This window comes from Salmo salar, chromosome ssa07 (genome assembly GCF_905237065.1).
Source record: "Salmo salar chromosome ssa07, Ssal_v3.1, whole genome shotgun sequence".
In the NCBI taxonomy this organism is placed as follows: Eukaryota; Metazoa; Chordata; class Actinopteri; order Salmoniformes; family Salmonidae; genus Salmo; species Salmo salar.
The window spans coordinates 40,263,108-40,284,804 of record NC_059448.1 but is presented as its reverse complement, the minus strand read 5'-3'; the positions used below and the strand labels follow the sequence as shown (position 1 = coordinate 40,284,804).

Genomic DNA, 21,697 nt, shown 5'->3' with positions numbered 1-21,697 from the left:
AGGTAGGTTACCTTAGTGTTCTTGGGCACATGCACTATGGTGGTCTGCTTAAAACATGTTGGTATTACAGACTCGGACAGGGAGATGTTGAAAATGTCAGTGAAGACACTTGCCAGTTGGTCAGTGCATGCTCGCAGTACACGTCCTGGTAATCCATCTGGCCCTGCGGCCTTGTGAATGTTGACCTGTGTTAAAGTTCTTACTCACATCGGCTGCAGAGAGCGTGATCACACAGTCTTCCGGAACAGCTGGTGCTCTCATACATGTTTCTGTGCCATTTGCCTCGAAATGAGCATATAAATAGTTTAGCTTGTCTGGTAGGCTTGTGTCACTGGGCAGCTCTCGGCTGTGCTTCCTTTTGTAGTCTGTATGGGATTGCAAGCCCTGCTACATCCGACGAGCGTCAGAGCCGGTGTAGTACGATTAGATCTTAGTTCTCTATTGACGCTTTGCCTGTTTGAAGGTTCTTCGGAGGGCATAGCGGGATTTCTTATAACCTCTATGGGCAAGGCGGGACGAATTCGTCCCACCTACGTAACAGCCACCTGAATTCAGTGGCGCGATTTTTGAATCGTTTGAAATACTATTACTTCAATTTCTCAAACATATGACTATTTTACAGCTATTTAAAGACAAGACTCTCCTTAATCTAACCACACTGTCCGATTTCAAAAAGGCTTTACAACGAAAGCAAAACATTAGATTATGTCAGGAGAGTGCCCAGCCAGAAATAATCAGACACCCATTTTTCAAGCTAGCATATAATGTCACAAAAACCCAAACCACAGCTAAATGCAGCACTAACCTTTTATGATCTTCATCAGATGACACACCTAGGACATTATGTTATACAATACATGCATGTCTGTTCAATCAAGTTCATATTTATATCAAAAAACAGCTTTTTACATTAGCATGTGACGTTCAGAAAAAGCATACCCCCCGCAAACTTCCGGGGAATTTACTAACAGTTTGCTAAATTACTCACGATAAACGTTCACAAAAAGCATAACAATTATTTTAAGAATTATAGATACATTACTCCTCTATGCACTCGATATGTCCGATTTTAAAATAGCTTTTCGGATGAAGCACATTTTGCAATATTCTAAGTACATAGCCCAGCCATCACGGCTAGCTATTTAGACACCCGGCAAGATTAGCCTTCACCAAAATCCTATTTCCTATAAGAAAAATGTTCTTACCTTTCCTGTTCTTCGTCAGAATGCACTCCCAGGACTTCTACTTCAATAACAAATGTAGGTTTGGTCCCAAATAATCCATCGTTATATCCAAATATCCTCTGTTTTGTTCGTGCGTTCTAGACACTATACGAATGGTAAATAACGGTCGTGCGCATGGCGCATGGCGTGACAAAAAATGTCTAAATATTCCATTACCTTACTTCGAAGCATGTCAACCGCTGTTTAAAACCAATTTTTATGCCATTTATCTCGTAGAAAAGCGATAATATTCCGACCGGGAATCTGCAATAAGCTAAACAGCCGAATGAAATTTCTCCGCGGGGGCGAATCGTGCACGCGCCTCATTCAATGGTCCTGCCATTTTTGCCTGCCATAGGAGTTCTGTTATACTCACAGACACCATTCAAACAGTTTTAGAAACTTTAGGGTGTTTTCTATCCAAACCTGAACAATAATATGCATATTCTAGCTTCTGAGTTGGTGTAGGAGGCAGTTAAAAATGGGCACATATTTTTTCCAAAATTCTCAATACTGCCCCCGAGCCCAAACAGGATAAACTTCCGGGTTAGTCTTCTGGTTGGGGTATGTACGTATGGTCACTGTGGGGACGACGTCATCGATGCACTTATTGATGAAGCCAATGACTGATGTGGTGTACTCCTTAATGCAATTACAGGTATCCCAGAGCATATTCCAGTCTGTGCTAGCAAAACAGTACTGTAGCTTAGTATCTGCTTCATCTGACCACTTTTTTATTCATCTAGTCACTGGTGCTTTCTGCTTTAATTTTTGCTTATAAGCAGGAATCAGGAGGATAGAATTAATAGTTTGATAAATATTTTTAATATATTTAATTTCTGCAGCACAGGAACAAGATTATATTTTCCCACAGTGCGGATGTCCTGGTATTTACTTTAAGGTATTTTTGGAGTGCAGTGTTGGCTAAGCAATGCACAGCACTTGATTAATACCTGACCTATAGGCCAGGCAATATTCTGTAAATATATTACCCTTCTCTCTTTATCTGTGACAACAAGATAGCTGTGTTTTCCCCGCAATTTGATTTTAAAATGTTATACAATCTGATTTTCTTTATTTTTCTCCTGGAGTCTTTTCTTCCCCTGGGAAAGGAGGGTCTCACTGGACACAGCAGCAGGCCCCAGCGAAACAGTCACAAGGGCAGGCAGTCACTTTCATTACAGGAATCATGAGGATAATGCACTTTACTGTTTGACCAAACCGTGGTTTTAGCATCCTAAAAATATGACGCTTTTGAGTGACAATGTAGAACGTCGCACCGATGCGACCAGTTAATAAAAATCTTACTCGCACAGCCAACATCGCAAAATGTGACTAAATGGTTGCAGTCTGGAGCCCTGTTTCAGGTATTCATGTGGTTGATTACCCCATTCATAGACGCTAACTACTTTAGCGCCTATTGACGATAGTATCTTCTGACCGGGGGAGTTTTGTTAAGAGCCCCAACGCTTACTCTAAACATTATTATAAACTGGGTGGTTCAAGGCCTGAATGCTGATTTGGCTGACAGCCGTGGTATATCAGTCCGTATACCATGGGTATGACAAGCATTTCTTTTTACTGTTCTAATTAAGTTGGTAACCAGTTTATAATAGCAATAAGGCACTCTGTGTTGCATCGTGCAAAAGAAAGCCCTTAGCCGTGATATATTGGTCATATACCACACCCCCTTGGGCCTTATTGCTTAAATATACATCACTTGTGGTACTGTTTTGGAAACAAGGAACGCATCTTTCATGTCAGCAAGAAGTCATTTTCAAAAAGCAAATGAATACACACCTTTTTATTGGGTTTAGGGTTAGTGTTTCCGCACGGCCATATCTCCATGTTACAGCGCTTGTTCACAGAAGACAGGTCGCCATCTGTGCAAATTAGCTGTCTAGCATGCTCTGAATTTGTGTAAGCTAACTGGCGAGGAAGTGTAGTTGGTCAACTGGAGGCACACAGTGTATGGATCTGTGCAAAACTGCTACAGGAAGTGTATCTTTTATTATTTGAAAGATTCTTTCTCACTGACATGAAAGATAAGGGGTATATTAGCATACGTTTCGGAAACCGTTGCGAAAGCGATTGTTATTCAAGTTCCTAAACGTTAAAACACACGGTCAGAATTGTAGTTTACACGGAGCCAAATGTGGACGAATGTAATGGCTGAAAACCTTACATACGGAGAAGAAGGGTTTTCGAAAGCTTGGAGTTGTTGTGCTTGTGCTCAATATTCTACATTTAGCTAGTGAGCTATAAAGTCATTCAGGGATGCAATTTACCATTCAATGTATGGATAAGAGATTGTGTATGGTAGGCTCCCTATGGGCCCTGGTCAAAAGTAGTGCACTACATAGGGAATAGGGTGCCATTTGGAACGTAACCGCCATTATCATTCCTCACAGATTGTACCAAACGCAAGCCAAGTAGGCTAACAGAGAACAATGATGCATTCGGTCCCTGTTTTCTACACTCTGTGCTGGTGACTCAACGCTGAATCTAGTACTCTGTCTGCCAAGTGCAGAGCAAAGTACTATGCAAATGTATTTTTATGCTGTGGTTGGAGGGACTTTTAACATTAACAGTAGTTTTCATTATACTGCAGCACCCTGACAGGGATTCCAGTGAATTTCTCAGAAAGAGTCTCATTGCATTTAACCAATGCAGGGAAAGAGAGCTGGTAGAGAAAATCAATGTCCTTTTCAGAAATTACATTGTACATATTTATTAGTTCTACTCCTGTTTCTCCATGCATGTGGATCATGTGGCTTTTATAAAAGCTAGTAACACACACACACACACACACACACACACACACACTAGGGCTGTGACGGTCATGGAATTTTGGATGACGGTAATTGGTCTGCCAAATGACCGCGGTCTCTGTAAAACTGTTTGAATAGCAAAAAGAAATAAAAAATACATTATGCCCATGACTGCATGTGCTGCCATAGAAATAGAATGAATAAAACAGGCATCCCCATTCAAATCAATGATGGCATAATAGGTGGATTGGCTGCCCACAGGATCCCAGGGGACTCAGTTGATAGAGAATGGCGCTTGAAACGCCAGGATTGTGAGTTTGATTACGACGGGGGGACCAAAATGAGGAGAGAAAAAAATATGAAAAAGTATGCGCTCACAACTGTAAGTCATTCTGGATAAGAGTGTCTGCTAAATGACAGCAACAACAAAACAACAACATTGCGAGTGTACCCTTAGGAGCGAAGCAGGAAGCAAAAGCAAGAAGTCTAACCATCAATATGTGTTGTGATTTTTGTTTTGTTTTTTGTTGACTCAATTGACACACAAAATATACATTCCATTGTATGAACCACATCAGTTAACATCATTTGCATTAGCATTCTACATTACCGTGGAAATGATGGCGTCACAATAACAGGCAGCCATTGCGAGTGTACCCGTGAGTTTACCAGTCAAATTGCCAAGGTTAGAGGTGCTACTGCTGCATTGTCAGGGGTGTTGCCTCGTTTGCTACAACACGTTGCTTTTTTCAGCAAGGAGCAACAAAGTTTTGTCATGTTACGAATGCACGGCTGTCCTGTCTTCAGTCAGCTGTTCGTTCCAAATGATTTGTAGTTATTTTTACGGTTATTACAGGTTTTTTTCTTTTCATGACGGTCTTCATCCATAACCGTCGATTATACGGTAATTGTGCCAGCCCTAACACACACACACACACACACACACACACACACACACACACACACACACTCTCCACCACATTGGAGTCATGTTGTCAAACTTCTCTCTCACAGTACAATACACAGTTCTCTCTATCACACTAAATAAGATTAGTTTGGTTGTTGACTCAGTTGTGACTTCTGGTCCCGTAGAGGTGATATGAGTGTGTTCAGTGTTGAGTTCACTTCATGTGGGGTTTCACGTGATCATGTTGGTGGGAATTTCCCAACTCAACCACCCAACCAGAAATTGTTATTGTGTAGAGTTTCAGGACCAATCCTGTCCAATCTGGTTACAACTATACAATTGTTTAAGGGTGAGAGGCTAACTTTAGGCCTACCTGTTGAACTAGCCAATGATCTACTGTAGTTACAATGAGGCTGGCAAAGCACAACGAATGGCCACCTCGGCTCGAACTGCTGCCTGAATGGTAGACGAAAGCTGATTGAGTCACTGTTCTCTCGTTGGCATCATGCGGTCTCTCCTCCTCTCAACCTCCTCCTCTCCCTCTTTCTTGACTCTCAAGACACATCCCTGGTTGTTTTCCCTGTTTTTAGCAAGCTTTTCAACGGAGCCAGAAATCAATCTCCAGCCAGTAATTTTCCGCACCGGCCGGTCGGTCTTCAATCCACTCTCAGCCCCCTTTCTTCAACTGCCAGGACATTATAATAGGCCTGAATTACAGGCCTGATACTGCTTCTGGCCTAATACAATCACACAGCACAGCCAGCCTAATGTGATTTGGAGTGCTTTCTTCTGTCAGCCTGTAGCATTGGGCAGGGATGAGAACACTGAACAGGTAGTAGAGAGGGAGGAGAGGGAGACTGAATAGGAGGAGAAGAAGAGGGAGAAGGGATCAGATGGGGGATGGAGAAAGAACAAGAGTGAGTAAACAAGGGATGGATGGATGGCTGCAGGAGGGGGGTGACTGGGGGGAGAGCCACCTGCCGAATGTAATAAAGTGATTGAAGTGGATGCAGTGGCAGGGTGGAGGGGACACAGAGAGAGAGCAGCCTGCTGTTGTTGAGGAGGGAATCAAAAGCCACATCCCTATTCCCTTTATTTGCACTGATGTTGGACTGTGTAGCGTAGCCGTCTGTTGTAGGATTGGCTTTGGCTTAGATCAAATTTACTACAACGTTCGATATCTGCTACGTGAATCTGCTACTTATAATAGAAAACAAACTATACTGAACAAAAATGTAAATGCAACATGCAACAATTTCAAAGATTTGACTGAGTTACAGATCCTATAAGGCAGGAAATCAATAAATTGAAATAAATGAATTAGCGCCAAGTCTATGGATTTCACGACTGGGAATACAGATATGCATCTATTAGTCACAGATACCTTTTTTTTTTTTTTTTTTAAGTAAGGGTGTGGATCAGACAACCAGTCAGTATCTGGTGTGACCACCATTTGCCTCATGCAGTGCGACACATCTCCTTCGCTTCGAGTTGATCAGGCTGTTGATTGTGGCCTGTGGAATGTTGTCTCACTCCTCTACAACGGCTGTGTGACGTTGCTGGATATTGGCAGGAACTGGACACTCTGTCGTACATGTCGATCCAGAGCATCCCAAACAAGCTCAATGGGTGACATGTCTGGTGAGTATGCAGGCCATGGAAGAACTGGGACATTTTTAGCTTCAAGGAATTGTGTACAGATCCTTGCGACATTTGGCTGTGCATTATCATGCTGAAGCATTAGGTGATGGTGGCAGATGAATGGACCTCAAGGTTTTTGTCAAGGTATCTCTGTGCATTCAAATTGCCATCGATAAAATGCAGTTGTGTTTGTTGTCCGTAGCTTATGCCTGCCTTTACCATAACCCCACCGCCACCATGGGGCACTCTGTTCACAACGTTGACATCAGCAAACTGCTGGCCCACGCGACGTTATACATGTAGTCTGCGTTAGTGAGGCCGGTTGGACGTACTGCCAAATTCTAAAAACAAAGTTTGAGGTGGCTTATGGTAGAGAAATTAACATTACATTCTCTGGCAACAGCTCTGGTGGACATTCCTGCTGTCAGCATGCCTATTGCACGCTCCCTCAAAACTTAAGACATCTGTAGCATTGTGTTGTGTGACAAAACTGACCATTTTAGAGTGGCCTTTTATTGTCCCCAGCACAAGGTGCACATGTGTAGTGATCATGCTGTTTAGTCAGCTTCTTGATATGCCACACCTGTCAGGTGGATGGATTATCTTAGCAAAGGAGAAATGCTCACCAACAGGGATGTAAACAAATGTGTGCACAAAATTTGAGAGAAAAGCTTTTTGTGCGTATGGAACATTTCAGGGATCTTTTATTTCAGCACATGAAACATGGGGCCAACACTTTACATGTTGTGTTTATATTTTTCTTCATTGTATTTTCAATGTGACAGCATATGATGTTATCGAGCAATAACTTGGTGGTATTGCAATGTCTCATTTGACTCAATATCTTTGGCATATTTTAATCCACTTGTGTCTATGTCGTCTTCCTCTCATATCTCGGCTTTATTGGTTTCCGCTGCTGTGGGACCACAGCCCTGGCTGTCAGTCAGAGCGGATGAAGTGTCAGTCAGTGCTAACCGTCAGTCACAGCAGCCGGCCTCAGTGACCAGCTATAATGACCCAATGGTACTGAATGTCAGTCAATCACAGCAGCCAGCCCCAGAGACCAGCTATAATGACACAATGGTCCTGACTGTCAGTCATACAGGCTACTCACATGGGAGTGGAGGAAAGGAAGGAGACCGAGAAGAGAGGGAAGATTGAAGTAAGATGTGGGACAAGGATGGGAATGGAAAGGCAATTCATTGTGTTCAATTTATTGGCAAAGTATAGGTGGCAGTTGGCTAAGCCATTGAGAGGCCCAGCACCACAAAACACCTCCCCTCATATGAGCTAGACCTTTTTTGGTCATACATAACAAATGCACAACAACCTTTTACATAACAACCCTGGCACACAGAACACTCCAGAACACTAGAACACGCAGGGCCTCCGGAATCAAAAGCACTCCTCTTATCGGCCACGTGCGACCCTGGGCTGAGTGTTGTTAGAGGGAACAGAGGAGAGAGATACTGTATAGATGGAAAGGTAAGGAGAGAGAGAGTGAGAGATGGATAGAGAGAATGGAAGAGAGAGAGGGGGGCCTGGTGTGCAGTAAGTGAGCTAAGAGGGTGGGAAATGGTGTGGACCAGAGGCGGATATTTCAGTCAGATGGGCCTACTCTGAGTAGTTTTCCAGGTAGCGCCCGGGATGACATGCAGGATTAAGATGATGTCACCAAACACCGAGGAAGTATTCATGAGAAGTTGAACCAACTGTTCCAATCTTATCAGTAAGTTCCATTTGGCTCCCCAGCTGGCAATGCTGATAGGTCTATATTTCCTGAAGAACATTTGGTGGTTTTGACATCTCTGTCTAGGCTCATCTTTCTTCATCTCATTCTAGAACAGAATTCTGCTCCTCTCCGGTCTGATGACTCAGAGTTCTGTGAGACTGATCGCTTAGACAGACGAGATTACTCTGCTACTTCAGAGAGGAGAGCGGTTCAATGTATCCTCCTCGGCACTCTACTCATGTAGACCGATAGCCGAGGCCTATATAAAGAATAGGCTTGATGTTTTCGACCCATGAAATGTAGCCTGGAATCTAACCTTTGTGAACCTGTGCAGTGTGCACATCCTCCATGTAGGCATAGAAAATCAGTCAAGTTGTGAAGATTGTGGTACAGTGTTGGTTTGTCTATGCATTACTCATCTACTTCATATAGACAAGTGGTTCTTGCCTTCATTTGGTAATGGCACTTGAGGAGCGAGCCAACCTGTAGTGAACAGTTAGATGGATCTTCAATCAACTTCGCCAACCTGCCTTTAGTGCTGCTTGCTGGCAAACAGCCAGCCAAGTACCCCAGCTCTTAAAATGCTCATGGAGAGGGAGTGATTTTTAGGAGACTCAGAGGGCCATTCGATGAGGGTTCTAAAACAGAAAGCTTGGCTGCATACCATACCTATGACCTCTACAGAGTGGCTGTATGACGCCCAGCCAATCTGTTCCAAACCTTTTCTTTTTTTTTTTTTACGCCGTTCTCTTCCTGACCTCACATAGTGCCTCAACTGATATTTCATATGACCACACCCCACACACTGTAGGTCAAGTTGTTTACATCCCCTTCTCAAAAAATAATTTCTCAAAGGAAATGTACCCTATTATCTCATCGGCCGAGAGATATGAGAGGGATGTACATTTTACACACACTTGCCCAATACAAACATTGCAAGGACATCTTGAATGGCAGTTTAGACAAAATGTGTTTAGCCTTGAATGGCATTACAGAATATGAGTCATTCTTTAAGTGTCCAGACATTTCTCCCCTCGCTCACATCCCCTCCCCTTCCTAGCATCTAGATGCCCTCTCTCAGCTGCACAGATTGCTAGGTACAGTGCTGTGTGTCTGTGTGTGTGTGTCTGTGTGTCTGTGTGTGTGTGTGTGTGTGTGTCGGTGACCGCATCTCTGACACAGAATAGGGAAAACCACCTTGACCTTGCCGTGTCATGATGGCGGCGGGGAGGGAGAGTGATTGTGATGCATCGCCTGCCACAGTCAGCCTTTATGATCTAGCTAGCAGTGCTAGCCTTGGTAATCACAAGGCATCAAGTGGGAGAAAGGGGAGCTCGGCAAGGGCAAGTGTTGTGGCGAGTGTTGTATCAACACCACATAAGCCCGTGACCAGACCACTTCACAATTCTCCTCCCACTTGCCCCAGCCTTGCTAAGCGCTATGGACTGCAGTAGATCCGAGTCCTCAGTCACTCGCTCACTCTGTGTCCTCCAACTCCAACCAGAAAATACAGAATGATTTGCCAGTTGGCCTCTGTGTGATTATGAAAGGAAGCAGGCTCCAGTTTTGGCAGCCATGTTGTTCTCTTCACCCCGGCCTGTGGCTAGATAACAAGAGAAGTAGCATAACAGCTGCTTTACGGCCGGTAGAGGAGCTGGAGTCATCTCAGGATAGTTAGACTACAGGCGCTGATTATGTGTTGAAATCATAAGGTCATGTCTTAGTAATGCTGTGATTAGTTTTCAGATTGCAGCCTCTCGCTTAGGTTGTAAAGTGCTGCTTGCCTCTGTTTCTATCCCTCCATCTTACACTAAATCACACATATAACAGGCACATGGAAAGAGACTCTCAGAGGACAGGAAAGGGGTAAGTGGAATTTCACCTGTAAATATTTGTGGCGCAACACTGACTTGATGTCATCTGTGCCTTAGTGGCCAAGTTTACAAAAGCGTAATAAACTGGGGAATATGTGACAGAAGACCCTTTAACCAGAATACCCAACAGAATGGCCTCTAAACTTTTTTCACATTATTTATTATAAAAGGACAAATACTTAGTGCTTAAGGAAAAAGTCACCTATTTTAAATGTTATATCATATTTGTCTATCTCTGAGCTATGTTCTATCGATTCCAGGGGTCATTTGTTTTCATGTGTATCTGAGATAAAAGGCTATTCAAGCAGGCAGAAATACAGCCGGTATGACACATTTTGCATCATTGCTCATAGCTCAGAGATGCACTATACGATATAACATTCAAAATGGGTGAATCTTCCCTTTGTGTTGTAAACATATATTTATTCTATACACTGTACATGACTATACACAATAATTATGTTACGGGCTATAACAACACCATGCAGTAGGTACAGTACTTTGTTTAAATTGTCCTTGACACCACATCAACCTCTTACAATAAATAGTAATAAATTATCCCCTTTAGGGTAACTGTACAGGTAAAACACTTTCATTTACATTACTGCTTTGGATAAGTGGTTTCCCTTTTTTAAATGACTTGGTTCCTGATAATGTTTTGTCACCCTGTATGTGTCCGTTGCTTATTCCATTTTATTCTTATTTCACGTCCTCATAATCCACATTGTCTTATTCTGCATCTTCTGAACCGAAGCTTTTCTATCTTGACCTTGGCTCAGACTCATGTCTACCAACTCCCTCTAGCCATGCAGATATTCAATGGCTTCTCAGAAATTATCTCTTTATTTCACTTTCTCTGAAGATGGACATAGCTTATTCCAAGTTATCCCACTCTGCCACCTCTGTTGAGAGGTATGTCTTTCGACTTAACAACTGCCCCCAAGCCGCGCCAATCTTCACGATGCCCTATAGCCTTATCATGGATGACAGACGATGTTGTTTGATTCCGGATCCTGGGAAGATAGACACTTCTGCCTGACCTCCGTCTCCTCGAAGGTGACTTTCTTGTTGTTCCTCTTGGGGTCGATCCAGGTGTTGTGAATGACCACATTGTTGGGCGTGGGCTCAGCCTCCACCACGGACACCACCCTCTTCATCTTGCTCTTCAACACCTTTTGGAACTTCTGCCTGGTGAAGGCATAGAGCAGCGGGTGGAAGATGGTCGTCCCGTAGGCCATGACTAGGAAACCCAACCTCAACTTGACCGTGAAGTCTGAGGGCCCTGCGCTGAGGATGACCGTGTTGAGGACTGTGATGGGCGTCCAGCAGAGCAGGAAGGTGGAGATGATGAGTAGGGACATCCTGAAGACGCGTTTCTGCCTCTCCCGCCGTTCCCGGTGGCGTTTAACGGCCCTGCGCAGAGCCATGAGGACGGAGACGGAGGTCCGCATGGACAGGACCGCAGGTGGGTTTCCGCCCCCTCGGACTGCCCCGCTGCCCTGGGACGCATCTGTAGATTCCACCTGCGTTGCGGTAGTCAAGGAGATGGTCTTCTTCTTGCGGGGCTTCTTCTTGGGCTGGTTGTGTTGGAAGCGCGTCCCGATGCGGATGTTCAGTGCCTGGAGTATCTTGTAGTAGGTCACCAGCATGACTACGGCCGTGAAGAAGAAGATGGGGATCTGAGCCAAGAGGTGGTAGTACAGCCCCAGCTCTGTGTAGTACTCATTAGTATGGACCACAGAGGCAACTGCAGTCTGGTTGACGAACTCTGAGCCAAAATCACTGAAGAAGCCCACCTCCATGAAGGGGACCAGGAAACTGAAAAAGGACATAGCCCAAATTAAGCCCAGCAGAGCCACAACGCGGCCCATGGTTAGCATGCGGTTGGCTGGACGCACTGAGATGTCGTAGCGGTCGACAGTGATGGCTAGCACGTTCGAGGCAGTGGCTACGCTAGCGAAGGAGACACAGGCCTCGTGGAAGCAGCAGACCAGCGCTGTATCAGCCTCTAGGGGGAGGAGTATTACCACGGCAGTCAGAGGGATGCAAGACACACACACCTGGAACCAGAGAGATAAATAAAGATTACGATTATTATTAGTTAAATTTGTCTTCTCCTACAGCAGATATAGTGGCCTGCTTCCTGAAGAATCTTGAGATTTGTAACAGACCAATTGCACTGCAATCATCTCATCCTAGACACTCACTGGAATTTTCCCCACACATTGGTGTAAGGTCAGTTTTGTGTTCTCCCTCCCAATGGTTAAAGTTTGTATTTTCACTGATCCGAGGCCTGTGCCTAATGGAAACATCAAATACTGACACTCACTAGTACGTCTAGGACGTGCAGATTCATGGTGACGATGTTGGACACGGAGGTGATGAGGTTCTGCTTCATGCAGTAGAGGACCAGCACTGTCAGGTTACTGCTTAAGCCCAGCACAATCTCCAGCAGCAGGAACCCTGTCAGCGACACCTGGAGGATAATAGTATCATTATCGTAAAACTAAATGCTATCACAATAATAGTATTGTAATATCTGCTTGTATCGTGATAACCAATTTCATTGTGATAACTGCTTTCATTGCGATATACAGTTGAAGTCGGAAGTTTACATACACTTAGGTTGGAGTCATTAAAACTCGTTTTTCAACCACTCCACAAATTTCTTGTTAACAAACTATAGTTTTGGCAAGTTGGTTAGGACATCGACTTTGTGAATGACACAAGTCATTTTTCCAACAATTGTTTACAGACAGATTATTTCACTTATAATTAAGTGTATCACAATTCCAGTGGGTCAGAAGTTTACATACACTAAGTTGACTGTGCCTTTAAACAGCTTGGAAAATTCCAGAAAATGATGTCATGGCTTTAGAAGCTTCTGATAGGCTTATTGACATCATTTGAGTCAATTGGAGGTGTACCTGTGGATGTATTTCAAGGCTTACCTTCAAACTCAGTGCCTCTTTGCTTGACATCATGGGAAAATCCAAAGAAATAGGCCAAGACCTCAGAAAAAAAATTGTAGACCTCCACAAGTCTGGTTCATCCTTGGGAGCAATTTCCAAACACCTGAAGGTACCACGTTCATCTGTACAAACAATATTACGCAAGTATAACACCATGGGACCACGCAGCTGTCATACCGTTCAGGAAGGAGAAGTGTTCTGTCTCCTAGAGATGAACTTACTTTGGTGCGAAAAGTGCAACTTAATCCCAGAACAACAGCAAAGGACCTTGTGAAGATGCTGGAGGAAAGGGGTACAAAAGTATCTATATCCACAGTAAAACAAGTCCTATATCGACATAACCTGAAAGGCCGCTCAGTAAGGAAGAAGCCACTGCTCCAAAACCGCCATAAAAAAGCCAGACTACGGTTTGCAACTGCACATGGTGACAAAGATTGTACTTTTTGGAGAAATGTCCTCTGGTCTGATGAAACAAAAATAGAACTGTTTGGCCATAATGACCATCGTTATGTTTGGAGGAAAAAGGGGAAGGCTTGCAAGCCGAAGAACACCATCCCAACCGTGAAGCACGGGGGTGGCGGCATCATGTTGTGGGGGTACTTTGCTGCAGGAGGGACTGGAACACTTCACAAAATAGATGGCATCATGAGGGAGGAAAATGATGTGGATATATTGAAGCAACATCTCAAGACATCAGTCAGGAAGTTAAAGCTTGGTCGCAAATGGGTCTTCCAAATGAACAATGACCCCAAGCATACTTCCAAAGTTGTGGCAAAATGGCTTACGGACAACAAAGTCAAGGTATTGGGGTGGCCATCACAAAGCCCTGACCTCAATCCCATAGAAAATATGTGGGCAGAACTGAAAAAGTGTGTGCGAGCAAGGAGGCCTACAAACCTGACTCAGTTACACCAGCTCTGTCAGAAGGAATGGGCCAAAATTCACCCAACTTATTGTGGGAAGCTTGTGGAAGGCTACCCGGAATGTTTGACCCAAGTTAAACAATTTAAAGGCAATGCTACCAAATACTAATTGAGTGTATGTAAACTTCTGACCCACTGGGAATGTGATGAAAGAAATAAAAGCTGAAACAAATAATTCTCTCAACTATTATTCTGACATTTCACATTCTTAAAATATAGTGGTGATCCTAACTGACCTAAGACAGGGAATCTTTACTAGGATTAAATGTCAGGAATTGTGAAAAACTGAGTTTAAATGTATTTGGCTAAGGTGTATGTAAACTTCTGACTTCAACTGTAAGCTTTAATCGTGCAATCTGCTTTTAATCGCGAAAATAGATTTTCTGTGATAACTGCTTTAATCACAATAACTGACGTGGAACAAAGTTTTAAGGAAAAGTAGAAGTGATGTAAGCGTGTACCTGGAAGCTGACGGGGTAGGGGGCGGCAGACTGGGTCATATCAAGGTCAGAGGGTTCCGAGGTGTCGAGGACAGTCACGTTGCTCATGGCGGCTTCTGAGATCAGCACAGGAGGGGTATGCATTATCCTAGAGAGACGTGGTGACAGAGGGAGAGGAGGGAAAGGAGAGAGATCAGAACCGGGACTGATTGCATTAACATATATGGGGGAGATAAAGGTGTTGTGTTTCACCACAACAGTGTATAGTATACATGACTATTGACTTCCCCTCATCTAGGTTTTATGTGTCTCATTGTCATCTCCTGTACCTTCAAAAAGTTGAAACTAGTTCATATGCGAGCATACAACAGTGTAGAATAGGCTATTTCTGTTCCTTTTAACTGTCAATCTGTCTGTCTGTTTTTGTGTCTGGGACTTTGTCTGAGTGTATTTTTACCTCACTGGGATTCCATTTAGTGTGAAATGTGGCCGATGTGTGAACCTTTCTCAATTTGTGATGTCATCTTGATGGAATCTTTCAAAAGGTGTCAATTATAAATCAAAAAGCCAATTTCCGCAGTTTTCCGCTGTGCTTTTGAAAAATGGTGTTCTGCTGTGCATGATAACTTTTTCTCTTTGTGGAAAGAGTGTTAAATGAGTACTCTCCCTTTTATTCCTTCATTGCTGACAGCTTTATCAAGTGTTAAGTTGTTGTTAGCTGACTAGAACTAATAGTGCTTCACTTATGTCAGTGTTTGTTACATTAGGTTTAGAGTTGTGTTTTTCGGCTACTTTGATCAATGTGTCCATGTTCTTAGGTATTTCAGTAATTCATGTCCTTGCTTTGCTTTGATGTCTAGATATAACCGTTTTTTCCCCGTGTGATCTGTCCAGAGGCTTGTCCTGTCCAGAGAAACTGTCCAGAACCAGACAGTCCTTTTGTACTCACCCCTCCCTTGTGTGCTGTCTCCCCTTCAAGAGTCCATGAACCAGCCAGAGCTGACTTGCTGAGGCCTCAATAGGAAATCATAAGATTCAACCATAGTTCTGTATGTAGTAGTAGAAGAAATCTCCACTTGGCACACGTTTAATCCAAGTGGTGCAGCCCTTTGTCGAAATAATGGGAAGATTATTATGCCGATGAGTGCAGTTGGAGCAAGCTGAAACTGTATTTCTTGGATCCTTCCTTTTCTATTTCAAATTCAGCTCCACCATGAGAGAAAAAACAGTCCACCTTCAAAACATTTCTCGATTTTATTTCACCCAGAGGCTGCAAACAACAGTGATGGATCACAGAGGACTGGTCTGTGCTCTCGTACATCCAATAAAAACACCGTATTCCGATTAGGGAGAAGCACTGAGGATTCATTAAATGCAGAAACACATTCACTCATCGTCTGCAGTGGGCAGGGAGAGGATGTGCATTGTAGCATCCAGCCACGTGGTTTACTAAATGAATGGTTTCTTTTAGGCAGCTGCTTGTTGTTCTTTGTTATTTGATCTGTAGTCCTCCTTGGATCTTAACAGAGCCAGAGCAGTGCCTGGCTGATACTTAACTGTCCTCCTCTCTTCCTTCTGTACGTATCCCCCCCCCCGACACCCTTCAGAAACACCCCTTCATCACCTTCCAGAGAGCAGAGCAAAGGTCAATGGCCTTTCCGTCTCCTCCCACCTTGTAATTCCACTGGAGTGAGGCAGGATCACCTCAGTGCTGTGGCACCTTATACAAATTCAGACCAGGCTGGGAGGAAGGTCGTTAGCTACTTCGGCGAGAGGAGAATATATTAGAACACTGGGCCGCTAGCTATGTGGCGTTTGGTGCGCTCTCTCGCGTTCTCCCTCTCTTTCTATCTATCATAGAGTAGGAGAGGGGGACCAATCAGGGGATGACGTCATCATCCTTCTGTTTATTTTTCCTCCCTCAATCGTCGCCCTGGAGAACAAAAAGATGGAGAGAGGAAGAGACGTAAATGAAAGGAGGATAATGAATGAGAAGAAAGTGTGTCATGACATATCAGACCCAAATTATCATTATCCAGACAGTCTGTTGAGCTGTATCAGTAACAGCCTACTTACTGTACGTTAAGTTAACCCAGTGATAGAACTGCCTGTCTGTTATAGTGTGTTTTGTTAATAACCTCTAATCGGGTTTGTATTGAATTAATTATCCTCCCCCCCAAGAAAATGGGATGGAGAGACACAAAGAGAGAGGTGTTCTGTCTCTTGTTTGATTCATAGTGGATGTCTTACTTATTATACTGTTGGCTATTCAAGGCCTTCTGCTGTTCTTGATACTGTAGTCTCTGTCATGCGTTTGTTTGACAAATGAGCCCTCAGTCTTTGAACTGGTCCTTTGTGCAGGCTCCCTCCCTCTGTCATCTCGCTCACTTGCTCGCTCTCTTGCTCTCTCTCTCTTGCTCTCTGTGTCTCTGTCTCTCTCTCGCTGTCTTCATCTCTTGCTGTGGCTGTTTGGCTGTGTGTGAACAGAAGCTCAAGAGGGCCAGAGAGTGGTAGTGCTACTGGGCGAAGAGAGAAACTCATGACAAAGAGCATATGAGAGTATGATCCGTATGACACGGAACACCTGACGGGGTATGATCCGTATGACACGGAACACCTGACGGGGTATGATCCGTATGACACGGAACATGACAGTGTATGATCCGTATGACACGGAACATATGACGGGGTATGATCCGTATGACACGGAACACATGACGGGGTATGATCTATATGACACGGAACACTGACGGGGTATGACCCGGAACACACGACGGGGTATGATCCTTATGACACGGAACACATGACGGGGTATGATCCGTATGACACGGAACACACGACGGGGTATGATACGTATGACACGGTAACATATGACGGGGTATGATCCGTATGACACGGAACATATGACGGGGTATGATCCGTATGACAAGATAACATGTGACAGGGTATGACTCGGAACATATGACGGGGTATGATCCGTATGACAAGGTAACATATGACGGGGTATGATCCGTATGACACGGAACATATGACGGGGTATGACACGGAACATATGACGGGGTATGATCCGTATGACACGGAACATACGACGGGGTATGATCCGTATGACACGGAACATATGACAGTGTATGACGCAGAGCATATAACACTGTATGATCCGTAGGATCCGTATGACACGGAACATGACAGTTTGGGATCCGTATGACACAGAGCATGTGGTTTGGTTTCTGTTATTTCACACAGTGGCACTGCACACAGAGGTTAAGCCACTGGCTTTCAGTTATTCACTTGCACGCATGACAGCTCACAGAGCACTCTGAGAAGGTGTATTTGGTGTGTGTGTGTGTGTCTCTCTACGTGTGTGAGATGAGTGGAAGGCTCAGGCTGTTATGAGAGCGGTGTGTTTGCACCGCGCTAAGAGCAAGGCTTCAGAGACACCGCGCTCATAAGTGATGCTTAACATTAGCATCAGAGTGTTGAGTAAGTGGGCAGGCAGGAGAGGGAGCGGAAATATAATCCCTTTGGATGAGACTGTGTGCTGTATTGGTCAAGTTCTCTCTACTGTGTGACTGTAGGCTGGTGGAGCAGACAGGCAGAGACTGTGCTAGAACGCTATGGTACTGTACATGCAGTGAGCGCACACGGCTGGTGGTTCTTTGTCTGTTGGTACAATACAAGTGAGAAGTCTGCAGGCTTTTTGCTCCAGTTCTTTTGAACTCTGCTGATTAGTGTGCACATACTGTACAGTATGGTGGCGTTTTGACAACCGTTCCTCACAGTTCAGCAGAGATAGAAAATGAGAGTGCTTTTGTCAAGAACTGAAGTCATTACTGTTGTCATTTTGAGTTCGTTTTTGAACGCATCTGAAATGCATTTATTTGCTTCAGTGTACAAACTGACATTCATTATCAAGCGCGCAATTGTAACAGAGAATAGAGAAATCAGTGCAGTGATAGATGTTTACCTTGTCCTCTGAAGTAGTCGTGTGTCCGTCCTCTACCTCACAGCACTGTCAGCATAGATAGCCAGGTGGAACACTCTCTCCCAGGTAGAGTGAAGGAGGAAGAGATAGAGGAAAGGACCAGAAGCTGCTGAGGCGGTTTCTGGCTGTGTGTGACGGGTAAGATGGTGTAGTTAAGTCCTCAGGGTCTGTTTCCCGGGACTGGTCTCAATGAGAAGTGTGGAAGGATCCAGGCTGGAGTAGAGAGATCAATGTTCTGCTCTCTGGCTGTGCTGCGCTCTCCCCTCTTTCCCTCTCCCACTCTCACTCGCTCCGTCTCAGAGCACTAACAGCCCTTCCTACTCATCTCGCCCACCCACCCTCCCTCCTCTTCTCTGGCTGCATGTCTCTAACACTTTCTATTTCTCTCTGTATCAACCTTTTCGCTCTCAACATTCTCTCTCTCTATCAACCCCTCTCTTTTAGAGGTCGACCGATTATGATTTTCCAACGCCGATACCGATACCAATTATTGGAGGACCAAAAGAGCCGATACCAATTAATCGGCCAATTTTAATTGATTTTTTTATATATATATATTTGTAATAATGACAATTGCAACAATACTGAATGAACAATGAACACTTTTATTTTAACTTAATATAATACATCAATAAAATCAATTTAGTCTCAAATCAAATGTATTTATATAGCCCTTCTTACATCAGCTGATATCTCAGTGCTATACAGAAACCCAGCCTAAAACCCCAAACAGCAAGTAATGCAAGTGTAGAAGCACGGTGGCTAGGAAAAACTCCCTAGAAAGGCCAAAACCTAGAGAGGAACCAGGCTATGAGGGGTGGCCAGTCCTCTTCTGGCTGTGCCGGGTGGAGATTATAACAGAACATGGCCAAGATGTTCAAATGTTCATAAATTACCAGCATGGTCAAATAATAATAATCACAGTAGTTGTCGAGGGTGCAACAAGTCAGCACCTCAAGAGTAAATGTCAGTTGGCTTTTCATAGCCGATCATTGAGAGTATCTCTACTGCTCCTGCTGTCTCTAGAGAGTTGAAAACAGCAGGTCTGGGACAGGTAGCACGTCCGGTGAACAGGTCAGGGTTCCATAGCCGCAGGCAGAACAGTTGAAACTGGAGCAGCAGCACGGCCAGGTGGACTGGGGACAGCAAGGAGTCATCAAGCCAGGTAGTCCTGAGGCATGGTCCTAGGGCTCAGGTCCTCCGAGAGCGAGAAAGAAAGAGAGAATTAGAGAGAGCATACTTAAATTCACACAGGACACCGGATAAGGCAGGAGAAATACTCCAGATATAACAGACTAACCCTAACCCCCCGACACATAAACTACTGCAGCATAAATACTGGAGGCTGAGACACTGTGGCCCCATCCGATGATCCCCCCCGGACAGGGCCAAACAGGTAGGATATAACCCCACCCGCTTTGCCAAAGAACAGCCCCCACACCACTAGAGGGATATCTTCAACCACCAATTTACCATCCTGAGACAAGGCCGAGTATAGCCCACAAAGATCTCCGCCACGGCACAACCCAAGGTGGGGCGCCAACCCAGACAGGAAGACCACATCAGTGACAACCCACTCAAGTGACGCACCCCTCCTAGGGACGGCATGGAAGAACACCAGTAAGCCAGTGACTCAGCCCCTGTAATAGGGTTAGAGGCAGAGAATCCCAGTGGAGAGAGGGGAACCGGCCAGGCAGAAACAGCAAGGGCGGTTTGTTGCTCCAGAGCCTTTCCGTTCACCTTCACACTCCTGGGCCAGACTACACTCAATCATAGGACCTACTGAACAGATGAGTCTTCAGTAAAGACTTAAAGGTTGAGAGGTCTCTCACATGGGTAGGCAGACCATTCCATAAAAATGGAGCTCTATAGGAGAAAGCCCTGCCTCCAGCTGTTTGCTTAGAAATTCTAGGGACAATTAGGAGGCCTGCGTCTTGTGACCGTAGCGTACGTGTAGGTATGTACGGCAGGACCAAATCGGAAAGATAAGTAGGAGCAAGCCCATGTAATGCTTTGTAGGTTAGCAGTAAAACCTTGAAATCAGCCCTTGCCTTAACAGGAAGCCAGTGTAGGGAGGCTAGCACTGGAGTAATATGATCAAATAATGAAACATGTTCAATTTGGTTTAAATAATGCAAAAACAAAGTGTTGGAGAAGAAAGTAAAAGTGCAATATGTGCCATGTAAAAAAGCTAACGTTTAGGTTCCTTGCTAACATGAGTCTTCAATATTCCCAGGTAAGAAGTTTTAGGTTATAGTTATTTTAGGACTATTTCTCTCTATACCATTTGTATTTCATATACCTTTGACTATTAGATGTTCTAATAGGTACTATAGTATTACCAGCCTAATCTCGGGAGTTGATAGGCTTGAAGTCAAACAGAAGAGCTGCTGGCAAACGCAGTAAAGTGCTGTTTGAATGAATGCTTACGAGCTTGCTGCTGCCTACCACCGCTCAGTCAGACTGCTCTATCAAATCATAGACTTAATTATAATATAATAACACACAGAAATACAAGCCTTAGGTCATTAATATGGTAAAATTTTTAAACTATAATTTCGAAAACAAAACGTTTATTCTTTCAGTGAAATACGGAACCGTTCCGTATTTTATCTAACGGGTGGCATCCATAAGTCTAAATATTGCTGTTACATTGCACAACCTTCAATGTTAAGTCATACTTACGTAACATTCTGGCAAATTAGTTCGCAGCGAGCCAGGCGGCCCAAACTGTTGCATATACCCTGACTCTGCATGCAATTAACGCAAAAGAAGTGAAACAATTTCCCTAGTTTAATATTGCCTGCTAACATGAATTTCTTTTAACTAAATATAGAGGTTTAAAAAATATATACTTCTGTGTATAGGCATTGATGTTTATGGTTAGGTACATTCGTGCAGCGATTGTGCTTTTGTTAAATCATCCCCCATTTGGCAAAGTTGGCTGTCTTTGTTAGGAAGAAATAGTCTTCACAAAGTTTGCAACGAGCCAGGTGGCCCAAACTGCTGCAAATACCCTGACTCTGTTGCACAGAACGCAAGAGAAGTGACACAATTTCCCTAGTTAAAAGAAATTCATGTTAGCAGGCAATATTAACTAAATATGCAGGTTTAAAAATATTGACTTGTGTATTGATTTTAAGAAAGGCGTTGATGTTTATGGTTAGGTACACATTGGTGCAACGACAGTGCTTTTTTAGGCTGTGAAGTAGGCTGCAAAGTAGGCTGTGAT

At 44.0% G+C, this 21,697-nt stretch overlaps 2 protein-coding genes across 2 annotated transcripts in view; one reads left to right on the top strand and one right to left on the bottom strand.

Moving 5' to 3' along the window:
- LOC106609192 (conserved oligomeric Golgi complex subunit 5) overlaps positions 1–21,697 on the top strand; it is a 100,602-nt gene that overhangs the window by 21,312 nt on the left and 57,593 nt on the right. The window lies entirely within an intron of this gene.
- LOC106609193 (G-protein coupled receptor 22) lies at positions 7,226–18,776 on the bottom strand. Its single transcript, XM_014207708.2, has 5 exons — positions 18,448–18,776; positions 15,433–16,416; positions 14,505–14,631; positions 12,478–12,624; positions 7,226–12,208 (listed from the first exon to the last, which is right to left on the bottom strand). The coding sequence occupies exons 3-5, from the start codon at positions 14,625–14,627 to the stop codon at positions 11,126–11,128; spliced, it is 1,353 nt and encodes a 450-aa protein (XP_014063183.2). The 5' UTR covers positions 14,628–14,631; positions 15,433–16,416; positions 18,448–18,776; the 3' UTR covers positions 7,226–11,125.